The sequence below is a fragment of the Melospiza melodia genome, chromosome 15 (assembly GCF_035770615.1).
Source record: "Melospiza melodia melodia isolate bMelMel2 chromosome 15, bMelMel2.pri, whole genome shotgun sequence".
Taxonomy (NCBI): domain Eukaryota; kingdom Metazoa; phylum Chordata; class Aves; order Passeriformes; family Passerellidae; genus Melospiza; species Melospiza melodia.
Genome location: NC_086208.1, coordinates 14,016,033 through 14,034,896, shown reverse-complemented (window position 1 = coordinate 14,034,896; position 18,864 = coordinate 14,016,033). Strand labels below are relative to the sequence as shown.

The following is an 18,864-nucleotide window of genomic DNA, read 5'->3' as shown; positions in this document are numbered from 1 at the left end:
GTTTTGATGTAATATATATCATAAAATAATAAATCACACCTTCTGAAATATGGAGTCAAATCCTCATCTCTTCCCTCATTCTGGGACCCCAGTGAACACTGTCACAACAGAAGACTTCAATTTAGGTGACTTCTTTCACCTTTCCAATGTCTCCATCTTCTTCATCACTGGGATTAAGGTTTGCTGCTCCTTCCTGTTTATTCCTTCCATGGCTTCTCTTCTTGCTGATTTTCTTCAGGCAGCATCTTCCCATTCTCTCACTTAACCTCTAGCTGCTTCTTCTGTCCTGTGAATCCCCACTGATGGATTTAAAGCTCCAGGTGTGAGAGGCTCTGGCACTTTGTTCAATGAAGTGGAAATGGATTGGAGCCCACCAGCTCTGGTACCAGGAGCCATCTGCTGTGAGCTGCAAGTGCTGATTGCTATTCAGAGAGCTGAGCTCCTGCCTTGCATATGCTACCTGCCCCCCAGTTGATTACTGAGCTCCTGACAGCTTTTAATGCCTGTCACAGCAAGGAATGTCAGGACCAGTCAGGAAAATTTAGGCTGGGTTGGTTTAAAGGGAGGGAGCCTGGGGTCTGGTGTGCCTTCATGTTTGCCCTGAGGGCCAGGGCAAGGAATGCAGGAGGTGAAGGGATGTGTTTTAGAAACTCAGCAGACTTTGTATTATATCACAAGCTCTCATAAACCTTACTTTTTTAAAATATTTTTTGTAATTTTCTTCCCCATGCAGTAAAGCCTTTAAACATTACCTGAATGTGACCTTTAAAATCTTGGAGCAACAGAAAAGAAGCCCCAACTGCTATTGCTCATGTTGGTGTTTTGCTAATTTTTAAATACTGTGGGTTTCCAGAATCACTTGATTCATGGCTTTCATTATACAGGTGTTTGTGGGAATACATTTAGAATTTAAAAGTAATTTCTCTGGCTGTGGCAGGACTGTACAGCCACAAGGTTTTGAGTTGGTTGATCTCAGCAAGGTGTTCTCTCAGGACTGAAGTGCAGCACTGTGGTGAAGATTTTATGCTGTTGACTACTCTTACTTTATTCATCTTTTCTCATTCCTCAGGAGCTTTGGTAGTTTCAGGAAATCTTGTGGTGCTGCAACTGGAATTAGGTTTATTAGCACTTGGAAGGAGATACAGGCTTATGGTTTGGTTCATCTGGAGGGTTCCTGTTTCCAGACAGGACACTGTTGTGGGTTTTGTTTTGTTGTTTTTTTTTTTTTTTTTTTTTTTTTTCAGATATTGTTTCAAGAACATAAGTCATGTTTAGCAAATAACATTTTAAATAATAAAAAAAGGAAAAAATTTATATTTTTTGAAACTGAGACCGTTAAGCCAGAATGAGCAGGTGTTGAAATCTGAGCTCAATCACTGAGTAGCCCCAGTTACCAAACAGAAGGACTTTAATTGAGCATTTCTCTCCTTTTCAGAGTCCAACAGCCGCCGGGCAGTGAACAGAGGCTACCTGGGGGAATTGCTGAGGCTCTACCAGGACTGGCACCGCAATGATGTCTCCAACAACTACATTTACATCCGTAGGGGTCTCCTGCTCTGCCTGAAGTACATCACCAACATCCAGCTGGGCAGGGAGACTTTCCTTGGTTCCCGGGGAATGGAGATTCTCTTTACAAGTGTGCAGGTAAATGGTGCTTTTTGTGTTTAAATGAGGTGATTTAGTGGTTAGGGCTGGGTTCTGCATCCCACTGCAGGAAATTCCATTGTTATATAAATTCAGGATAGGACATATAAATGAAAAAAATGATTACATGAAGAACTATTGACTTTTACACAGTTAGTACTTTAGAAAAGCTGAAATGTTTCAGTTTTAAACAAATCTTAATTCCTATGGGAATTCTAGTTCATGCTTTTAGTGCTTCTTTTCTCTTTCCCTGTGCATCCTGCTGCCTGCTTGGACTTCTCCTGAAGAATAATGCAATATCTCTATAGAGGAATTGCTTAGGTCTTTTGTGAGATTTTCCTTTACAATAACCAGATAATTCCACTCAATTAGCCTTTTAAACAAAATGCTCATTTAGCCAAGCCTTTCCTAATGAGAAACATCCATCAACAGTTTTTCGGGAGGTTAAATTTTAATCTTGTGAAACGTTATTGAGAGAGAAAGATGCCCATGGTCCTGTGGATGGGATGCCTATAAGGTACAGAAAAGGCAGGCAAAAAACAGTGAGAGTTTCCTCAGTCTCTCAGCTTCTTTTGCTTGCTTTAAACTTAGAGAAAATCACCTGTGTGATTCCCTAGGAGTGTTTCCATTGTCATTCTTACTGGCTATGCATTATCTCACTCTAGAACCATCAGAAAGAAAACCTGTCTCCATCCCCCTTAAAAAAAACATCCATTGCCTTATGATTCAGTGTGTTTTTCTTCCCCTTCTCCATCACTGTCACGAAGGATCCTTCTGTGAGTCATTTCTTGCCAGCAGCCTATGGGAGAATTCTGGAATTTTCCCTTCACTTTCTTCATGAAGAATTGACCTTTTCCTCTAGGTAGGGTGAGGTGGCCAGAGCCAGCAGACCTCCCAAGGGATTGGCCTCAGTCAATGAGAAGTCCCTGCTCTGAAGAAACATGAATAGGGTGGATGGAAAGAGCTGCTGAGGGTGGATGCTCCCTCTCAAGAGCCTCCCACAGCCCATGAAGCTTTCTGAGCTAACACCTCCTGATAGCTCAGCCTGGAGCAGCTCCATGGCAAATGCAACCGTGGGGTCACCTTGGGTGCACAAACAGGACATGGCATCCTAAGGCTCCAGTAAACGCTGAAAATGCTAATCCTTCCAAAGGTCAGAAGTGGAGCAGAAATGACAGCTTCAGGGGCCTCCAGTTTGCTTTTTTTTTCCCAGTGTGTGCTATTAGGGAGACCTTGGACAAGAAATAACCAAGGTTAATAGATTCAAAGCTCAATATTCTCTCACTGCTTCTTTGGGATATTGTCAGTCTTGCAGTGTCTCTCCAAGACATGAAGTGTTGGCAGGAGTCTGGCAGCCCTAGGAGATCTCACTCATGCTCCTCCCTATCTAACCTGAGGTAGAGGCTGCTGCTGCCACAAAAATCTTCATAATTTTCATGAGAGAAAGATGGGAAATCTTGTCTCCTGAGACAGACAACAGGCTGTAGCAAGAGGGAAAGAGACAGGACAAGACAACTCCTGATTTGGGAAGCAATGACTCTGTGTATGGACACTATTTTAGTGCCTTTAGGGAATGCACTGGCTCTGGTGATTAACCTGGACCAGACTCTGAGCAGCTAATGAGATTTTTAAGGTGTTAAAATCTGGGTAGAAAAGTTCTGCTGAAACTTGTTAAGTTTTGTTTGTTTGGTTGGTTTTTTGTTTTTCTTATATGCACACATCTGTTGAAATGAAAATAATTTTGCCAAGATGGGTTTGTTTTAAACTCCAGTGGAAATTCTATTTACAAGGCTAGTTTTCAATTGAAACCTCTCTGGCTGTCTATTGTCCGGGCTGATGGACAGATGAAATACCTGAGCTTTTAATAGCCCTTAAGCTTATTTCTTTACAGGAGGAGCCAATAGTTCAAAAACTGTCACCTCACATAGATTAGAAGTGACTGCTACTCAATTTGCAGAGAGTTTAGAGATATTTTAGGGGAATTTAGAGGTATTTTGAATTCTACTCCTACCCGGAATAAAAAATAATTATAGATAATGAAATCATTCATGGAAAGGAAGTACTTTCTGTTCCCATTCCCTTTTCCTAGCTGCACTTTGATTTTCCTGACAGTTAAATGGTATATTCACATTAGCATTGTCTGGTTTTGTGTGCAGTGACAGAGCTGCCTACTCTGAGACAAGAAAACAGGTTTCTGTGTGCTTTAGGAGATACTGCTGCATGGAACGTTATCTTGATAGTTTATCACTTTTCCATCTGGTTTTTAAGCTTGCCTTGTTCCTCTTCAGCCTCCCCTACTACTGTAGGATAATATTATCCTATATTCCACTCTGTTTGCCAGTAGGAGGATCAATCAGCATCACTATCTTTTGTCTTACTGTCATATTGAAACCTCCTTTTTTTTCCCCCCTATATATCACATGCCATAATATCTGTGCTATTTCAGATTCAGTGGAGAAAAGATTGTGTGGAGATTAAAAAGCAGATCTGAATCCAGGTTAGCCTCACATGAGTTTTTCTGAGCTAAGGATTTACTCTTCCCTCATTCACATTATCCCACCACAAAACAAATGGGATAGCTTACAGAGCAGTCTCCTGTCTGCCTCCCAGGTGTCAGCAAAAAGGGCTTTTCCAATACACTGATGTAATCATTTCCAGCCATTTGTAAACAGTGTTACCTCAGAATCTGAGAGCACTTTATGAGCAGTAATGAAAACAGTCCCACAAATTCCCTCTAAGGTATCTGAAGGCTTGTTTGCACTTGTGAGCTAATTTGCTGCACAGAAAAATGACTTCCAAATAGCATCGCTGAGCAACTCCATCACTGAGTAACTCCACGTGTTGAAGTTCATTGTCTGGATGAACATGCCTTGGTCTTGACTATTTAAATTCACTTGGCAATGAATTAAGGAGGTTGTCCCAAGGCAGGCAATTAAACAGTCCTGCATTCACTGTTTGAGCAAAAACAGATCAGTTTTAGTAAACTAAACTAGTAGACTGTTGAGAATATTAGCTTGTTCCCACATGTAGACAAACTTTCCTAATCTTTCCCTTAATAACAAGCAAACAAAGGCAACTATATGAAGGAGTGAATAAATTGAAACAGAAATAGAAACCAGTTCTCCTTGGTGTTTGCTCTACCCATAATAAAACTTTCCTCGGAGATGCTTTCATAATTTTCTTTTCTCTCCCCCTAGTTCCAAACAGCCAGAGAACCAGAAATACATATTAAAATTCTTGTAGTGAGTCTTGTAAGCATGTCAGCTTTAGATGATTTTTTCTAGCCTCCCTACAGGAATCCTGGTTAATCCCACTGAATCTTATAATGCCATTCAATCATACATGAGAAAACAGTAAAATCCTCCCCAACCAAAAGAACCCCAGTACAGCCATTTTCCTATTCCTGGTTATAATAAAGTACTTTATCACAGAATCATTTAGATTGGAAAAGGCCTTTAAGATTGGATCCAGTCATTAACCCCGCATTCTCAAGTCCACCACTAAACAGTGTCACCTTTTGCTAGAAGGAGATGAGGTTAGTCAGGCAGAACCTGTGATCCAATGGTCATTTTATGGGTTTTTTTTTTACATTGTTTTGGCCCTCTGCTTGGTTCTGCTGAATGCTTGGATTGTCTGTTAGGTTTTTTTTTTTTTGTCCAGCCCAAATGCTGACTATGGGCTGTCAGGCAATGACATGAAGCATCTGTTCTCCCCTCTTGGATGTTCCATTTTATCTCTACCTCAGGGATGAGAAATCATGAAATGGTAGTAGAAGGTATTGCAATAGTTCTCTTTTGCCTTGTAGCATATTCATGATGCTTATTTAAGTTGCATTCCCGTTCTGATGAGCTCAGTCTTAGTTCCAAACCACTGAAGAAAACATGCTGAGAGGCAGAGTGAAAATTGTGAATTTGGGTAGAATTCTGCACTTATGACTCACTCTGATGGAGGCTGTGCTTTGGGTGTGCTGCATTTGGGCAAATCCAAGGGCTGGGTTTTCTGAGAATCGCACCCATTGGTTTTAATCAACTTTACCTTTGTGCAGCATTATAATTCCTTTATCCAAACTCCCTAACTCTGTTCTACTGAAGACATACACTGTGGTGTATGAAGACATACATCATTTCTATGATGTCTCAGGGGGTCTTTCTTTAGTTCTGTGGGGATTTTGGTTTGTTTTCTTTGCAACAAAAGTCTGAGGAGCTCACTTGCACAACAGTACAACAAAAATACAAACTATTCTGTGTCTTCGAAGTCCACCTGGGCTCTAAAAATTCTTTACATGTCTATTTCCTCCTCTGGATTATAGCAAAAGAAATTCTGGCATACTGCAGTTGTTAATCATTTTATGATTAGGTAATAAATAGTGATCTTTCAGAATAGCTCTCGGGCCTAGTGATTTAACCACAGAGAACAGAGTACAGTGAGGGAGTGTATTCTCTCTGAGAAGACATTGTGTACCCTGAATACACTGAAATAGTGGTGTTAACTCTGTTAGTTTATCTCTGTGAGTTTTGGCATGATTCTGGGTGTAGTTGTGCTGAAGCTGCAGACGCACAGATTTTGGCATGTTTTGGCAGCCAAGACATACACATGACAAGACTTTTTCAAGAGTAAACCTGTAAGTTTTATAGGACTGGAAAACCAAGATTATGATGTTTTGTTGCAGTTTATGGGTGTGAATCCTGGGTGGTGAAGGGAATTATGTTCACACCAGAAGAGGGGCTGTTGTAAAAGACTATTCTTAATGTAATTCTCCTTTGTTTCCTAGGACTGTTTATCTTGTAAAAATTTGGATCCTATCATAACTACTGCGACTCACATTCTGAGGAAGTGCTATCCCAAGGAGCATCTGCCTGTGGTGACTGTAAGGAGTTCCTATTCCTTCCCTCTTCCTGGGAATGCCAGTGCTGAACCTCCATGTGAGGGATTTGAAGGTAAATAACTAAAGGGTGGAGTTCAGAAGGAGGAAGAGGAGCACGACATGAGAATTAAGTGTGGGATCTGGGAAAGGGAGACTTGGCATAATCCTGAGGTTTACAGTTAAAATTAATGTGATAACCTACGGTGTCACTCAGTAGGGAAAAAATACTCCTAGATCTTCTTGAAGCTGCAGGGGTCTGTTTGGAGAATAAATGAGAGAAGATGTAAAAGAGCAAAGAAAAGGGAAAAAATTATTCTATTATTCAAAAAATAAAGGAGCAGAGTGGGTATAGCAGAGGCTGGAATGCCATTGCTCCTCAGTAGCAGATAGAGATGTAATTGTGCCTGTGCATTGGCTGCTTGGGGGGTAAAAACTGCGCTGCAGCTTTTTCAGTAAAGAATGGCAAGAATTATTATCCTTTTCCCTTTCTAAAGTAAAAGCGGGCAGCAGTCAGGCTGCATGAGTAAAAGATGGGAGCTCTTGCTGGAAAGCAGCGCTCAAGCACAGGCAGCACAGCCACTCTGCAGAAAAGGCTCCATGACACACAGAAGCAATTTTTGCTACGTTCAATTTTGTGTGGAAGATGCTGAAATACTGTAACAATCATAGCAGTAAAACACCCTAATCTAGATAATACAGATTAAGAGCATCCTGTAATATCATTGCAGCCAAGCAGAAAATCTCTGTATTGCTTTGTAAAATGAGTTGGATCCATATCATGGGGACATTTGTCATGGTTTTGAAAGGCAGCGCTTGAGTCCAAGAGAACAGAGCTTTAAAACCTGGGTGAATTAGTGCCAAATTCATTTATATGAGATTAACAAATGGGATTTGCTTTAATCAGGGTTGTGGTGGGTTGTGGACTGTGTGGCACACATAGAAGAATTTACATGTATTTCTCTTTGGGGTATGGGAGGGATATTGGGTTGAACACCTTTGTCTCCTTCCTACTTCTGCAGGTGACAGTGAAAGTGAAGGAGAGGAAGAGGATGAAAAAGACTGGGATAATGAGGATGTGGAGAGTAAAGAGGAAGTAGGTATACAAGCCATAGCTCCCATAATTATCTGCATACTGGAAAATAAAACTTATTGTTGTCACCCTTTGACACCCTGAAAGACTGTCTAAGCAGAGAATGTAGATGTTCATGTGGTCCCACGTGAACCCACTACATGGATAATGGGAGGATACTTGAAAAAAGGAAAGGAGAATGCACTGACTTTCACTGAAAAGTGCCCTGCATTTATTCTATTCATCGTCATGCTTGTCACCCAGGGTGGAGGGGGTTTGATGACTCCTCTGCACAGACTCTGCCCAGAATCACATCCACAGTCAGGGATAAATGGTGGATCTTTGATCCGCCCGGCATATGCCAGGAAAATAGCACTTAGGGGAAATTGATTTATCATCCAGGAAAGGCTAACCCTCTCTTTATTCCCATATCAGAGCATATTTGGGCTGTGCAGCTACCCTGAGGAAAAGGCTAGTTCTTTTAAGCCACAGCTGGTGCATTTGAACCTATATTCCTTCTTTATTTGCTGCTGCACACAGACAAATAATACAATGAATTATTCAATACTTCTCTGAATTCTCCCTTAGCACTCTCCCTTCAGTGGCCTAACTGGCAAAAAAAAAAAACCCTTCTACCAGCTGATGATGAGGGTGCAAACTTTTCTGTTGTGAAAATACAAACTAGCTCATATGCAAATGTGAAGTAGTGGATGCTGCTAATAAGTCTTATCCACATAAAGTAGCTTGGGAAAGCAAATTAAAGAAATGAAGTTGCAAATATGGTCTAATTAGAAATGATTGAGACTTCTGTGAAAGGGAGTTCTCATTTCTTGCCCTGTCTTTTTCTCCTCAAATATTAAACTGATGTCACCCAGTAAAAAAAGGAAGTTAAACCCCCCACACATTATCTGAGTGTCCTAACTTGCCCCTGTCTGGATGTTTTTATCTGACTATTAGAGCTCGTCAAGATGCTCATTAGGAATAAGGCTCATAATGGATTTATCTCCTTCTTTAATTAGTTATTCATTCAGTAACAGCTCCTCTATGCTTCTGAACTATTTCATTATTCATAAGGATTTACCAAGTAGATGTAAGCAGTTTTGGGGTTGCCTTTTTTTTTTTTTTTTGCCCAAGAGCTTATTCTGCATATGAGTTTTAAATACTGTTTGTCTGGTTTGCTGGTCATATATCTCCTGTAAAAAACCTTGCTAAAGGGAAAGCAAGCAGGGAATGGATAATGAACTTTCAGCTTATCCTTTTTTTTTTTTTTTTTGGTTTAAGATCTTTTGCACAATGTTTGCTGGTATTGATGTGACTTGTAAACATTTTCACAGCAACATAACACATATCCATGCATGCTAGCAGCACCAACCAAACTGAAACTTGGCTCTACCCTTCCATCAGGAGCTGTTTAGAGCTCTGTGAAAATAAAAATCACCACATCAACCATCTATTCTTTTCCATCCAAAATTTGAAGCTTCTTATGCATCAGTATGCTCTCAGTGGCAAATCCTTTTCAACTGAGCTCATGTTTCTGGCAGGTCCTCACTGCCTTTTCATCTCTGCCCAAAAACTCTTCAGAGTCTGCTTTGTGACCCAAGTGTGGCTCAGGGTTTGAAACGCCATGGGCACTGGTGCATTCAGGCAATTTTACATTTTTTTTCTTTTTATAACAGCTTTGGAAATGAATCTATTTGTCAGGAGCAAATAATTTCTTTGATGGCATTTGGTGGGACACAGACTTGTTGAATTATTTGAATAATGCTGTAATGTAATGCCCAGTCATCAAGGCCATGTCTCCATCCTTTCCTCTTGCTCCAACTTTTCCTGGTGTTTTTGTTTGTTTGTTTGTTTGCTTGTTTTATTTTGGAGGGTTTTGGGGTTTTTATAATGTAATAGCTGAATGCTTGACACAGTTTGGCTTTGGTTCTCACCTCTGATATGGGTGAGGCTGCACATTAATGCACAGCAGCCTTTGACTGTGAAAGTTCCAGACACTGTTTTTATCCTCAATTCACTGATGGCTGAGATCATCTCATGGGGCAGGTGTAATACACGTGCTTTTCTAATTCTGCTTTTGTAGGATTGTGACTTGGAGACAGATGTGAATAAATTGAGGTCAAGGCCTGTCCTTGACAGGCCAGAACAAGAGCTTGAAAAATATGAAGCTCTGTGTGCAGAACTTTTCCAGAATTTTCAGGTATGGTTGTAGTGCAGTTTTCTTTATTTGTGAATATTCCATAATTTAAGAAATACTTGAAAGGGACCATTGACAAGAGCTAGACAAGGCTATTTCAAAAGTGAACCTGTAAGTCTTACAGGACTAGAAAGCCAAAGATTATGACTTTTTGCAGGAGTTCATTGGTGTGAATCATGAGTGAAAAAGGAATGATGTTTGATGCACATTTGTCTGGGTGTAGATTAAGTAAGCACTGTTGAATCAATTGCCACATGAGAAATCTGTCAGATAATTTGTATCCTTGCTGGCAATTTCAACAGCAATATCAAAATCAGAATGAGATGTGAAAAGTAAATACTGTCAACTAGTGGTTTGAAGGAAGAGGAGATTGCACTGCCACTGAATGAAATGAACAGTTCAAATAATTTTTTTTCCAGTGATGCTTGGGACAAAAAAAAAAAAAAAAAGGAATATTGCACTTATTACAAGCTTTGGAATTTAGAAGATTTGAAAACCCTGTTTCAAATATGAATCTGAAAAAGATCTCTGTGTTAATCTCTGTATCTCCTGTACACAGAGTATTGTGATACTGATTGTGACCATAAGTAGCCAAATGGGATTAAATCATACTCCTGCATGAAGGTGGGGGTGGAATTTTGCATGACAGATTGGCCACCTTAACCCTCCTGTAATATTTATAGTTTAAAAAAATGCCTTGCAAAATATCTTCCCTCCTTTGTTTGAATGATTTTTTTTGGTTGAGTCATCTGGGCAAATCATTTCCAATCAGATCCTTTTGGTTTCTGAGGATTTCTGTAGAAACAGCTTTGTGGATAGAGAAATGCTGGCAGGTGGTCCATGCACTGATTTTGCTCTGGCTGTTTTATTGGTTGAGTACAGTTTTGGGAGATGTGTAAATATTTCCTCTTTTCCCCCTTGAAAGGTTTCCTCTGGAAGGAGGCACAATCTGTCTGTAGTTTCTTTCAATTTCTTCTGCTTTTTAAATTTAAAGGAGCTTGAATTTGAGTCTGAGGAAAAGAAGAGCTTGGAGGACAGGACTGAGAGTCTTCCCTCTGCTCCCTCTCATTTCATTCCAAGTGCTACTTCTGTGAAGCATCCAAACTGCAGATGGAGAAACCAAAGTGTCACAGAGATGGGACCAGATCCAGGAGAACAGGATTTCAAAGTCCCATTGCAGAGCTGGAGAAAGAAGGAGGAATGCATATGGGATAAGAACGATGAAAACAGAGACATTGCTGAAAAAGCCCGGGATAAAGAATTCTGTGAGGAGGGAGATCCAGCCAGGAGTCATGTGTTTGCTTTGTGCTCTCTCCTAGAAGATTCTGCTTGGTACAAAAAGGTGTTTTACCCTCACTGTGAGGCCTCGCTCGATCCTAGTCCTGAAGGGAGGCTGGAGAGCTCCGATCTGGTTAGAAACCTTCTGGAGAAACACCGAATGGATATCCCACTCCACAGCCCTTGTTTCTATGCAGCCAGGGCCCAATGTGTGAAGTCCATCCCAGGCTACAGAGAGCTGGCATTCCCGGATTTCTGGGGTCACCAGCCACCTCCTTACAGCAAGCCCGTGCTGGAGCGCAAGCATGGGCTCCAAAGGTGATGGTGCTTTAAAGTGGGGACCAAGCTTGAGAGCTCCTGGGCTCAAAACTGGCTTATGTAGGTTCTGAACAGCTCTGAATGCCTTAGGAATTTATTGAACTAATTATTTTGCTACTCAATTATGTGCCTCAACTGATAGATAAATTCATCAATAATGGGAAGCTTAGATGGGAATCTAAGCTGGGTTGTGAATCTATGACCTTGTTAGGACACAAATGAGAACAAGTCCATTTTAGAGATGGAGAAGCCTCTGTGTCCTTGTGAGATATGTTTTTACCTTCAATCTTACTCTTTATTCAGCCACTTTACTGCTTGCACCCTGATTCTTCCAGGGAAAGTCCTATCTGTCCTTTCAGAAAGGATGTTTCATTATTTAGGTGCTCAGATGAGTGGGGAGCTGTGTTTTGAAAATGTGCTGAGAGATAAAGCTCTTAATTACAGTTTTTTGCCTTGACCTAGGCCTATATGCAATGACTTTATATTTCTTTTTAGTGGTGTAGGGGATTATTAACAGGCAGCAAAGATGGTGGGTTCTATGCTAAACTTTAGAGTTGATCAACTAATGTAATTTGTTAAAATCACTGATTTCTGACTGCTAGGAGAATTACTCTTTCTGCAGTAAATATATGAGCTAGAAATCTTTTTTAGAGCGAAAATCACTCTACCATCTTCTTGCACTGTTGCTCGAAATGCTCTGCTTTTATGGCTACAACAACATGTGTAACTGTATGGCTGAAGTGGGACTAATCATATCATGCTTCAAGGCACAACATGATTGCTTCAAAGGTTAGGAAGAAAATCTGGTATTCTACATTTGATCATCTTCAGGGATCAGAGAAGCTCTGTTTAATAATGAGTAGAAATCAGCTTGACTTGCAGTCAATATTCACTTTGAGTCAGACTAGTAGGTTTGTAAGTAATGGTAGATATTTCCTCACAGGGTAAGACTGGCTGCTTGGGGGTTGGCATTGACTGGGAAGAACTGAGGATAAATCAAATTTGACACAATCCAGTAGTGAATAAATAATCTTCCAGAATCAGTCATTTAACCCAAAAGGCAACTGGTAATGGGGATGGAGCAGAAGTGTTCTCACGATGGGAAAAAAAAAGTTCACCTGGAATTACCACATGGAAGCCCTTTCCAGTCCTTAAAAAGAATTTCCTATAAGAAATTCTCTATATTTCTTCTTTCTCTATATTGATACTCTATATCAATATTTCTCACACTGTCACTACAATTTTCTGATTTGCTGCTTTCTTTTTCCCAGAGACAAAGTCCTTGATGATGTTCGCCGCCTAATCCAGCCAGGGGATGTGATAAGAAGAACTGTGTTTGATTTAGATGATCCCAGGTGGGTCCCTTAAATTGAGTGCTGTAACCAGGGGCACTGTCAGTGCTGTCACTGAGCTCAGTTTACTTGATCAGCTCTGATAAAGGCAAAGTAGCAGGAGGTAAAGGCTTAACAGAGAAAATATCAGGAGGGGTAGATTGTTTCGAGGTGACTCCAGGGAAAGGATTTGTTGTGGAAACCACTGGAGCAGGAAATCATCAGAACTTTTAGACAGAACAAGAAAATCCATACATCAAAGGGACTGTGGGTTGTCCCTGGATCTGTCTGCATTGCATGCAGTGATTTGGAACAGAGGTGAAGATCAGTGCTGAGAACTGTAGTGACAAATCCATCTTCTCCACCCCCTGTGGCAGAATTTCCCATGGAGTGTCTGCACAGCCAGTGCCACAGGCTGTAGATGTACCCTATTTCATGAGTGTGACACACACACACAGCACTTCAAAAGCACCCCTCAAACATCTGGCCTTGTGAAAGCTTTAAGCACTCAGCTATGGTCTGTGAGAAGGTGTAGCACTGGGCAGTGGAGAGGGTCCCAAATTTAAAGAAATTGCATTCAGAGGAAGGATAGGTGACTTGGAGAACATTCTTTGGAGCAGTAAAGAGGTGAGAGTTTGAGGTAGGAGAAAGTTATGAAGTTGCTTAGGATTAATTTAAGGGTTTCTAAGCAGTTGGAGAAAGAAACTCTACAGATGGAGGAGCAAATATAGAATAATTGTATAAAGTGGCCTTCTGCAATTAATTAAATAATAGGAATAGTCCAGTGGGAAAGTAACTGGAATAAAGAAAGCAAACAGGAACAGTGACAAAAGAGAGTATTGGGAAAAGGGAAGATATGATTTAGAATTACTAAGCAAGAGTAGAGGAAAGCTGCATTGGATAGGAAGGTTATGGATTTGCTCACCTCCTCTCTCTTTGCAGGGTCTTGCTTATTAAAACAATATTAAAGCAAATTTTAGCATATAGAAGGTGCTGGGGCAGGCTTGTCTTTGAAGCAATCAGCTACAGGTGTCCTTGCTCTGCTTTCCAGCAGTCTGTCAAGCCCAGCTGCTCCTGGCTGTCTGACGTTTTTCTCCAAGTTTGAGTCGGGAAACCTTCGGAAGGCGATCCAAGTGCGTGAGTAAGTAGCCCTGCACAGAGTGTCCCAGCGCAGGATGGTGGCCTTCTCCTGGCTCTGCAAAGGGTCAGCCAGGGAAGCAGGCTAGAATGATGTGGAGCTTGTTATGCCTTCTAACACTTGGATGTCACAGAAGGAACATGATTAAGAAAACAGAGCTCAAAATGTTTTGACTATTATACTGTGAGTATTTAATGGTGTTTGATGGTGGTGCTCACAAGGTATCAATCAATTTGACTGCATAGCCTGCTGTCAGCGTGTTCAGTGGCAGACAGGGGGTGTTCACGGCCACTGCTTTTATTATTTTCCTTCACAGGTTTGAGTATGACCTCATGATGAATGCAGATGTGAACAGCAGCCAGCACCACCAGTGGTTCTACTTCGAGGTCCGTGACATGAAGCCGGCGGTTCCCTATCGCTTCAACATCATCAATTGTGAGAAGCTCAACAGCCAGTTTAATTATGGTATGAGCCTTTGGGGAATTGGGGCAGCCTTCTCTTCACAAGAATATCTTTTTAGTGCCATAAAGGTTTCAGACTCTCTGTGTCTATAAGGGAGACTGTAAATTCAATCTGCCCAGAAGTCCACTGAAAAAGTCACTTTAGATTTGTCAAGGAGACTTTGTCTATCCTCAGGAGGTCTGAGGAGGAAACTGAATATTGAGACCTGGGAGAGGATTTGCTGGGGAAAATAAACATCACTGTTGTGTTTATAGACCAGAACTGAAGAAGAATGGCACTAGGGTTGGGAGAGCTGGGGGGGAAAGGCAATCTGTTGGAACTGAATGAGCAGCACAGGATTCAAAAGTACTTCTAAGATTTAAATAAATGTGATAATCCTCAAACAAACATTCACAATTCTTTGGTTTTATCTAGTAAGACATCTTTGGACCTACTGAAATTTCTGTTAATATTAATGATGATAAAAAATTCTGCTCCTTGCTGTCCTGTCATGGTTCAGGAGGAAGGCAGAATTGTTCAGAAACAGGCTGGGCAAATCCCATCTTTCAATGCCCATTTTAGAAAGAAATTATTTCTTGTGCAAGGAGACTGTGGATTGAATTCTTAGCTGGCATGGGCTGGGGGTTTTCTTCTTTCTTGGTTTGTTTCCATGGAGCTCTGTTAATTTACACCAGCTCAAGACCTGGCTCAGAATGTTTAATAAGTTCATAACATTAGACTTTGCATTCCTCTGAAGCCCTGTGGCTACAGCCTCTAGCATCACCAGGACAACTCTCTGAGGATCAATGTACCTATAACAAACAGCCTGAGGAGCTGGGATCACTTGTGTGTGTGAAACTGGCTGGGTGAGTGCCATGATAAATTAAAAGGCATTCACTCTTTAACCCAAAGGGCTGAAGTTCAAGTATTCATACAGACCCCAATTGAATGTTTTTGGTCATCTTATACTGCTTACCCGAATTATCAGACAATTCAGTGTGGTCTGTGTGGTAGGAGCCTGAAAATGAAGGATGTTGATGTCCTATTTTAAACCACAATGCAATTGTTGATGTAGCCCCTATCCCTTCACTCCTGTAGCCAGAGATTCTGGCTATTATTGGTGGAAGGTTGTCATCTGCTCGTTTGGCTGTTGTCAGCATTTATAATCTAATTTTGTGTACCTGAAACTGCACATGACTCACATGTTCAAGCATGCAATGAATAATATATTTGGAAGAGAAATGTGAAAATACCATCTGGACTAAGGAGGGAGGCTAAGCCATGGCTTGCTTTTGGATGGCTTGTTTGTGGGGTTGGCTATCAGCAATTCCTCTGTGGGTTCTTTCTGCTGCTCCGAGCAGGCAGTGAAACTCCAGCTTTTCTGGCTTGGCTGAGCAAGGCTCACTGCCCCAGCCAGCACATGCAGAGCATTTGCACAGAGCAGTGGTAAGAGATGCTGTTTATTTGTCACATTCCCTCTGCACCTTCCTGGGCTAATGCCCGCACTCTGAGACAAAAAGCCTGCAGTTGTGATGTAGTGCCAAAGTGCCCTGGGTGGCAACTCTTTGCAGCTCCTGGTTACTTGTCTGGTTTGATTTTTCCCATTTGCTCTTGGTTAGATGGCACTGTGTGACTTTCAAATCAGCAGAAAGGATTTTTTAATGAAATAGTTGTGGCCAGGAGCAGAGCGAGACAGGAGGCACAACCTCCACCTCTCTCCTTCCCCCTCTTTCACTAACTCACTCTGCTTTGGGAGATTTCATCAGAACCCTGATTTCAGTTTGTTTTCTAAAACTGAACATTTCCACAGGGGAAGTAAAAAGGAAAAACTGATTTTTTTTTTTTTTTCCATTAGAATGAGATGGCAGATTAGTAGCAGCCATTGCTCTGAGACAGTTTTGTGTGTGAGTCTGTGACGGTGTTCACAGGGGTCTTAGGATGAGAGAAGAGATGTAGATCTGACTCCATATTTCAGAAGGCTTGATTTATTGTTCAAAGATATATATTACATTAAAACTACACTAAAAGAATAGGAGAAAAGGTTTCATCTTATAAGGCTAGCTAAGCTAAGAATAGAAAAGAATGATTCAACAAAGGTTTGTGGCTCGGACAGAGAGAGAGCCAGCTGACTGTGATTGGCCATTAATTCCAAACATCCACATGAGACCAATCACAGATGCACCTGTTGCATTCCACAGCAGCAGATAACCATGATTTACATTTTGTCCCTGAGGCTTCTCAAGTTCTCAGGAAGAAAAAATCCTAAGGAAAGATTTTTAATGAAAATATGTCTGCGACATGAGTCCTTTGGACTCAGAAGGGCAGGAGAGGAGCTGGCATTCAGGATATCAAGAGCCCTGCAGACACTGAGCCCCACATCCCTTCCCTGATCACCTGGACAGGGCTGTGTCTCTCAGAATTTGTGGTGACCATGTCCTGGTACCAAATACAGAATTGCCTCTTGTACATAACTCACAGCACTGGTTCAGAAAACATCATTATAGAGGCTGCTCCAGGCTGTGGTGAATTAGTGCTGCCCCACAGCACAGCCCAAGGGGAGCTGGAAAGGCATTGCTGATGATACTTCTGGGCTCCAACAGTGCTGGAGAATTTAACAGAGAAACCCAAAGCAAGAAGGGAACTGAATAGCTGTTAATGGAAATGTGTCATCAGTATTAATGATTTTCAAGCATCACCTCCCCTCAGCACAAGAACAGCCAAGAGAAGGCTCAGGGGGCAACTTATCAACATGCAAAAATACTGGGGGGGGGGGGGGGCATTTTTCTCTTTTTTAAATGTGCTGTCGCAGAAGTGGTGCCAGCATCATTGCTGGGCTCAGCTGTGGCTGTGCTGGGTCCTCTGGAGCTGCTGACAGGAGCCTCCCCTGCAGCCCCTGGCCAGGGACCCCTGTGCAGAGAGCTCTGCTGGCGAGGGCAGCATCCTCACCCTGCCCTAAAGAGCAGGCAGGTGTGTGCAGCCAAGGAAATTGATACCAAAACTCCCTGCAGGTGGGCTGGCTTCATGGAGCTGTGAGTAATGGATGTGCAACTCAGATCAGAGAAAGCCTTGCCCCTCAGGGCATGGTAATATTTGGGAGGTCAGGAAGATGTCATCATCTGGGGTAATGCAAAATAAAGATGGGTGCTATTGTTATCAGCATTTATGATGCTTAGGTGTTATTTAGCACTAACAGTAAGTTTAAAACCTTGTAGTTTTGCTTGCTGATTTTGGAGGGCAGGGTTCCTGATGCACCACAGATCTCTGATGCTATGGTAGGATTAAGAGTTCAATAATAGTGCAGCCAAGCATAAAATATTAGACTAACCAAATTACTGATCTTGTTGATGCCTTGATTCATATTATTTTCTTTCCCTTCCTCTGTTTGTAAACAAAATGGTTTGCAAAGGCCAGAAGAATAATTTATTTTTTAATAAACTCCATTCAGCTCATTTCTTCTGGAGGGACTTTTTGTACAGACATGGCTGTCTCCGAACAACACACAGGGCTTTGGGGGAATGTATTTACTGTGCATAAACTATCAGCAGAGAGAGCACAGACAAAATAATGATGCTGCTTCTTTAGCTTTTTCCTTCCCACTCCTGTGTTTTCCAGCCAGGGATGTCACATCACCTGAACCTGTCCTGTTTTTCTGTAGGTATGCAGCTGGTCATGTACTCTGTGAGGGAAGCTCTCCAGGGCAGGCCCCGCTGGACTCGGGCAGGCCAGGAGATCTGCTACTACAAGTAAGTGCACCTTTGGTGGGTCATTTGTGCCTTCCTTTTGGTGCATCATTTGTACCTTCCTTTCCCTGCTGTTTGGCTCCTGTTAACTGCACTGATGCCATGAGCCTCTTGCCACCAGTGCCCCCTGTTTCAGATGTCTGTAAATTGGTGCTGGCTCAATGTGTTGTGTGCTTCCACCCTCAGACAACAGCCACGAGTTTTTTTTTTTGCTATTTTTTTTTGCTATTTGCTATTAGATGCCAGGGAATGCTATTAGATGCCAGGGAATGTGCAGAATTCCCTTGTCCAGAAGGAAAGGAGAAGTGGAATAGTTGTTTTTTCCCCAGGCTGGGAAGGGAAGAGCTGGATAGGATCCTTGTTTTTCTGTTGCACACTCAGACTTGTGTAAGAGATGTAGGAGCTGAGGAGACAAAGAATGGGTCAAATATACAACAGTGTAAAGAAATCCTGACTAGCTCAGAGCTGATATTTGTTCAAGTTGCCCATTTCAGGCTGCTTTTGCAGTGTGCCAGAGCCTCAGAAGTTGTCCCAATTTCTCTTGGAATTTTTTTTTTCAGGGGAGGACATTATCACAGATTATCCTCTCTCAGCCTAGCATCTGCCTACAGCAATTTGAGTAGCTATTTTCTTTTGTTTCAAGTACTCTTTGCTGGCCTTCATGCACCTGACCTTAATCTTTTCTACCTCAAGAGCTCACATATGTGGTTCAGTGGTTTCCCTTTCCATGCCTGTAATCTCTGGCTGCTCTGAGTATGGGCAGACTTTTCATGCTGGATACCATTGCAGTGGCTTCCCATATCATTAGCAAGGCAGCTATTGTGCAGTGATTAAACAGCAGCTG

The 18,864-nt window shown here is 41.8% G+C and overlaps 1 protein-coding gene across 1 annotated transcript in view; it reads left to right on the top strand.

Annotated features, from left to right (window-relative positions):
• The window catches only part of AGBL1 (AGBL carboxypeptidase 1), a 267,534-nt gene that overhangs the window by 53,212 nt on the left and 195,458 nt on the right, over window positions 1–18,864 (top strand). The window contains exons 7-15 of the mRNA XM_063169871.1: window positions 1,436–1,644; window positions 6,416–6,581; window positions 7,528–7,601; window positions 9,661–9,777; window positions 10,769–11,370; window positions 12,642–12,725; window positions 13,756–13,842; window positions 14,156–14,304; window positions 17,936–18,023. Coding sequence (XP_063025941.1) covers window positions 1,436–1,644; window positions 6,416–6,581; window positions 7,528–7,601; window positions 9,661–9,777; window positions 10,769–11,370; window positions 12,642–12,725; window positions 13,756–13,842; window positions 14,156–14,304; window positions 17,936–18,023 — 1,576 coding nt within the window. The remainder of the gene's footprint in view (window positions 1–1,435; window positions 1,645–6,415; window positions 6,582–7,527; window positions 7,602–9,660; window positions 9,778–10,768; window positions 11,371–12,641; window positions 12,726–13,755; window positions 13,843–14,155; window positions 14,305–17,935; window positions 18,024–18,864) is intronic.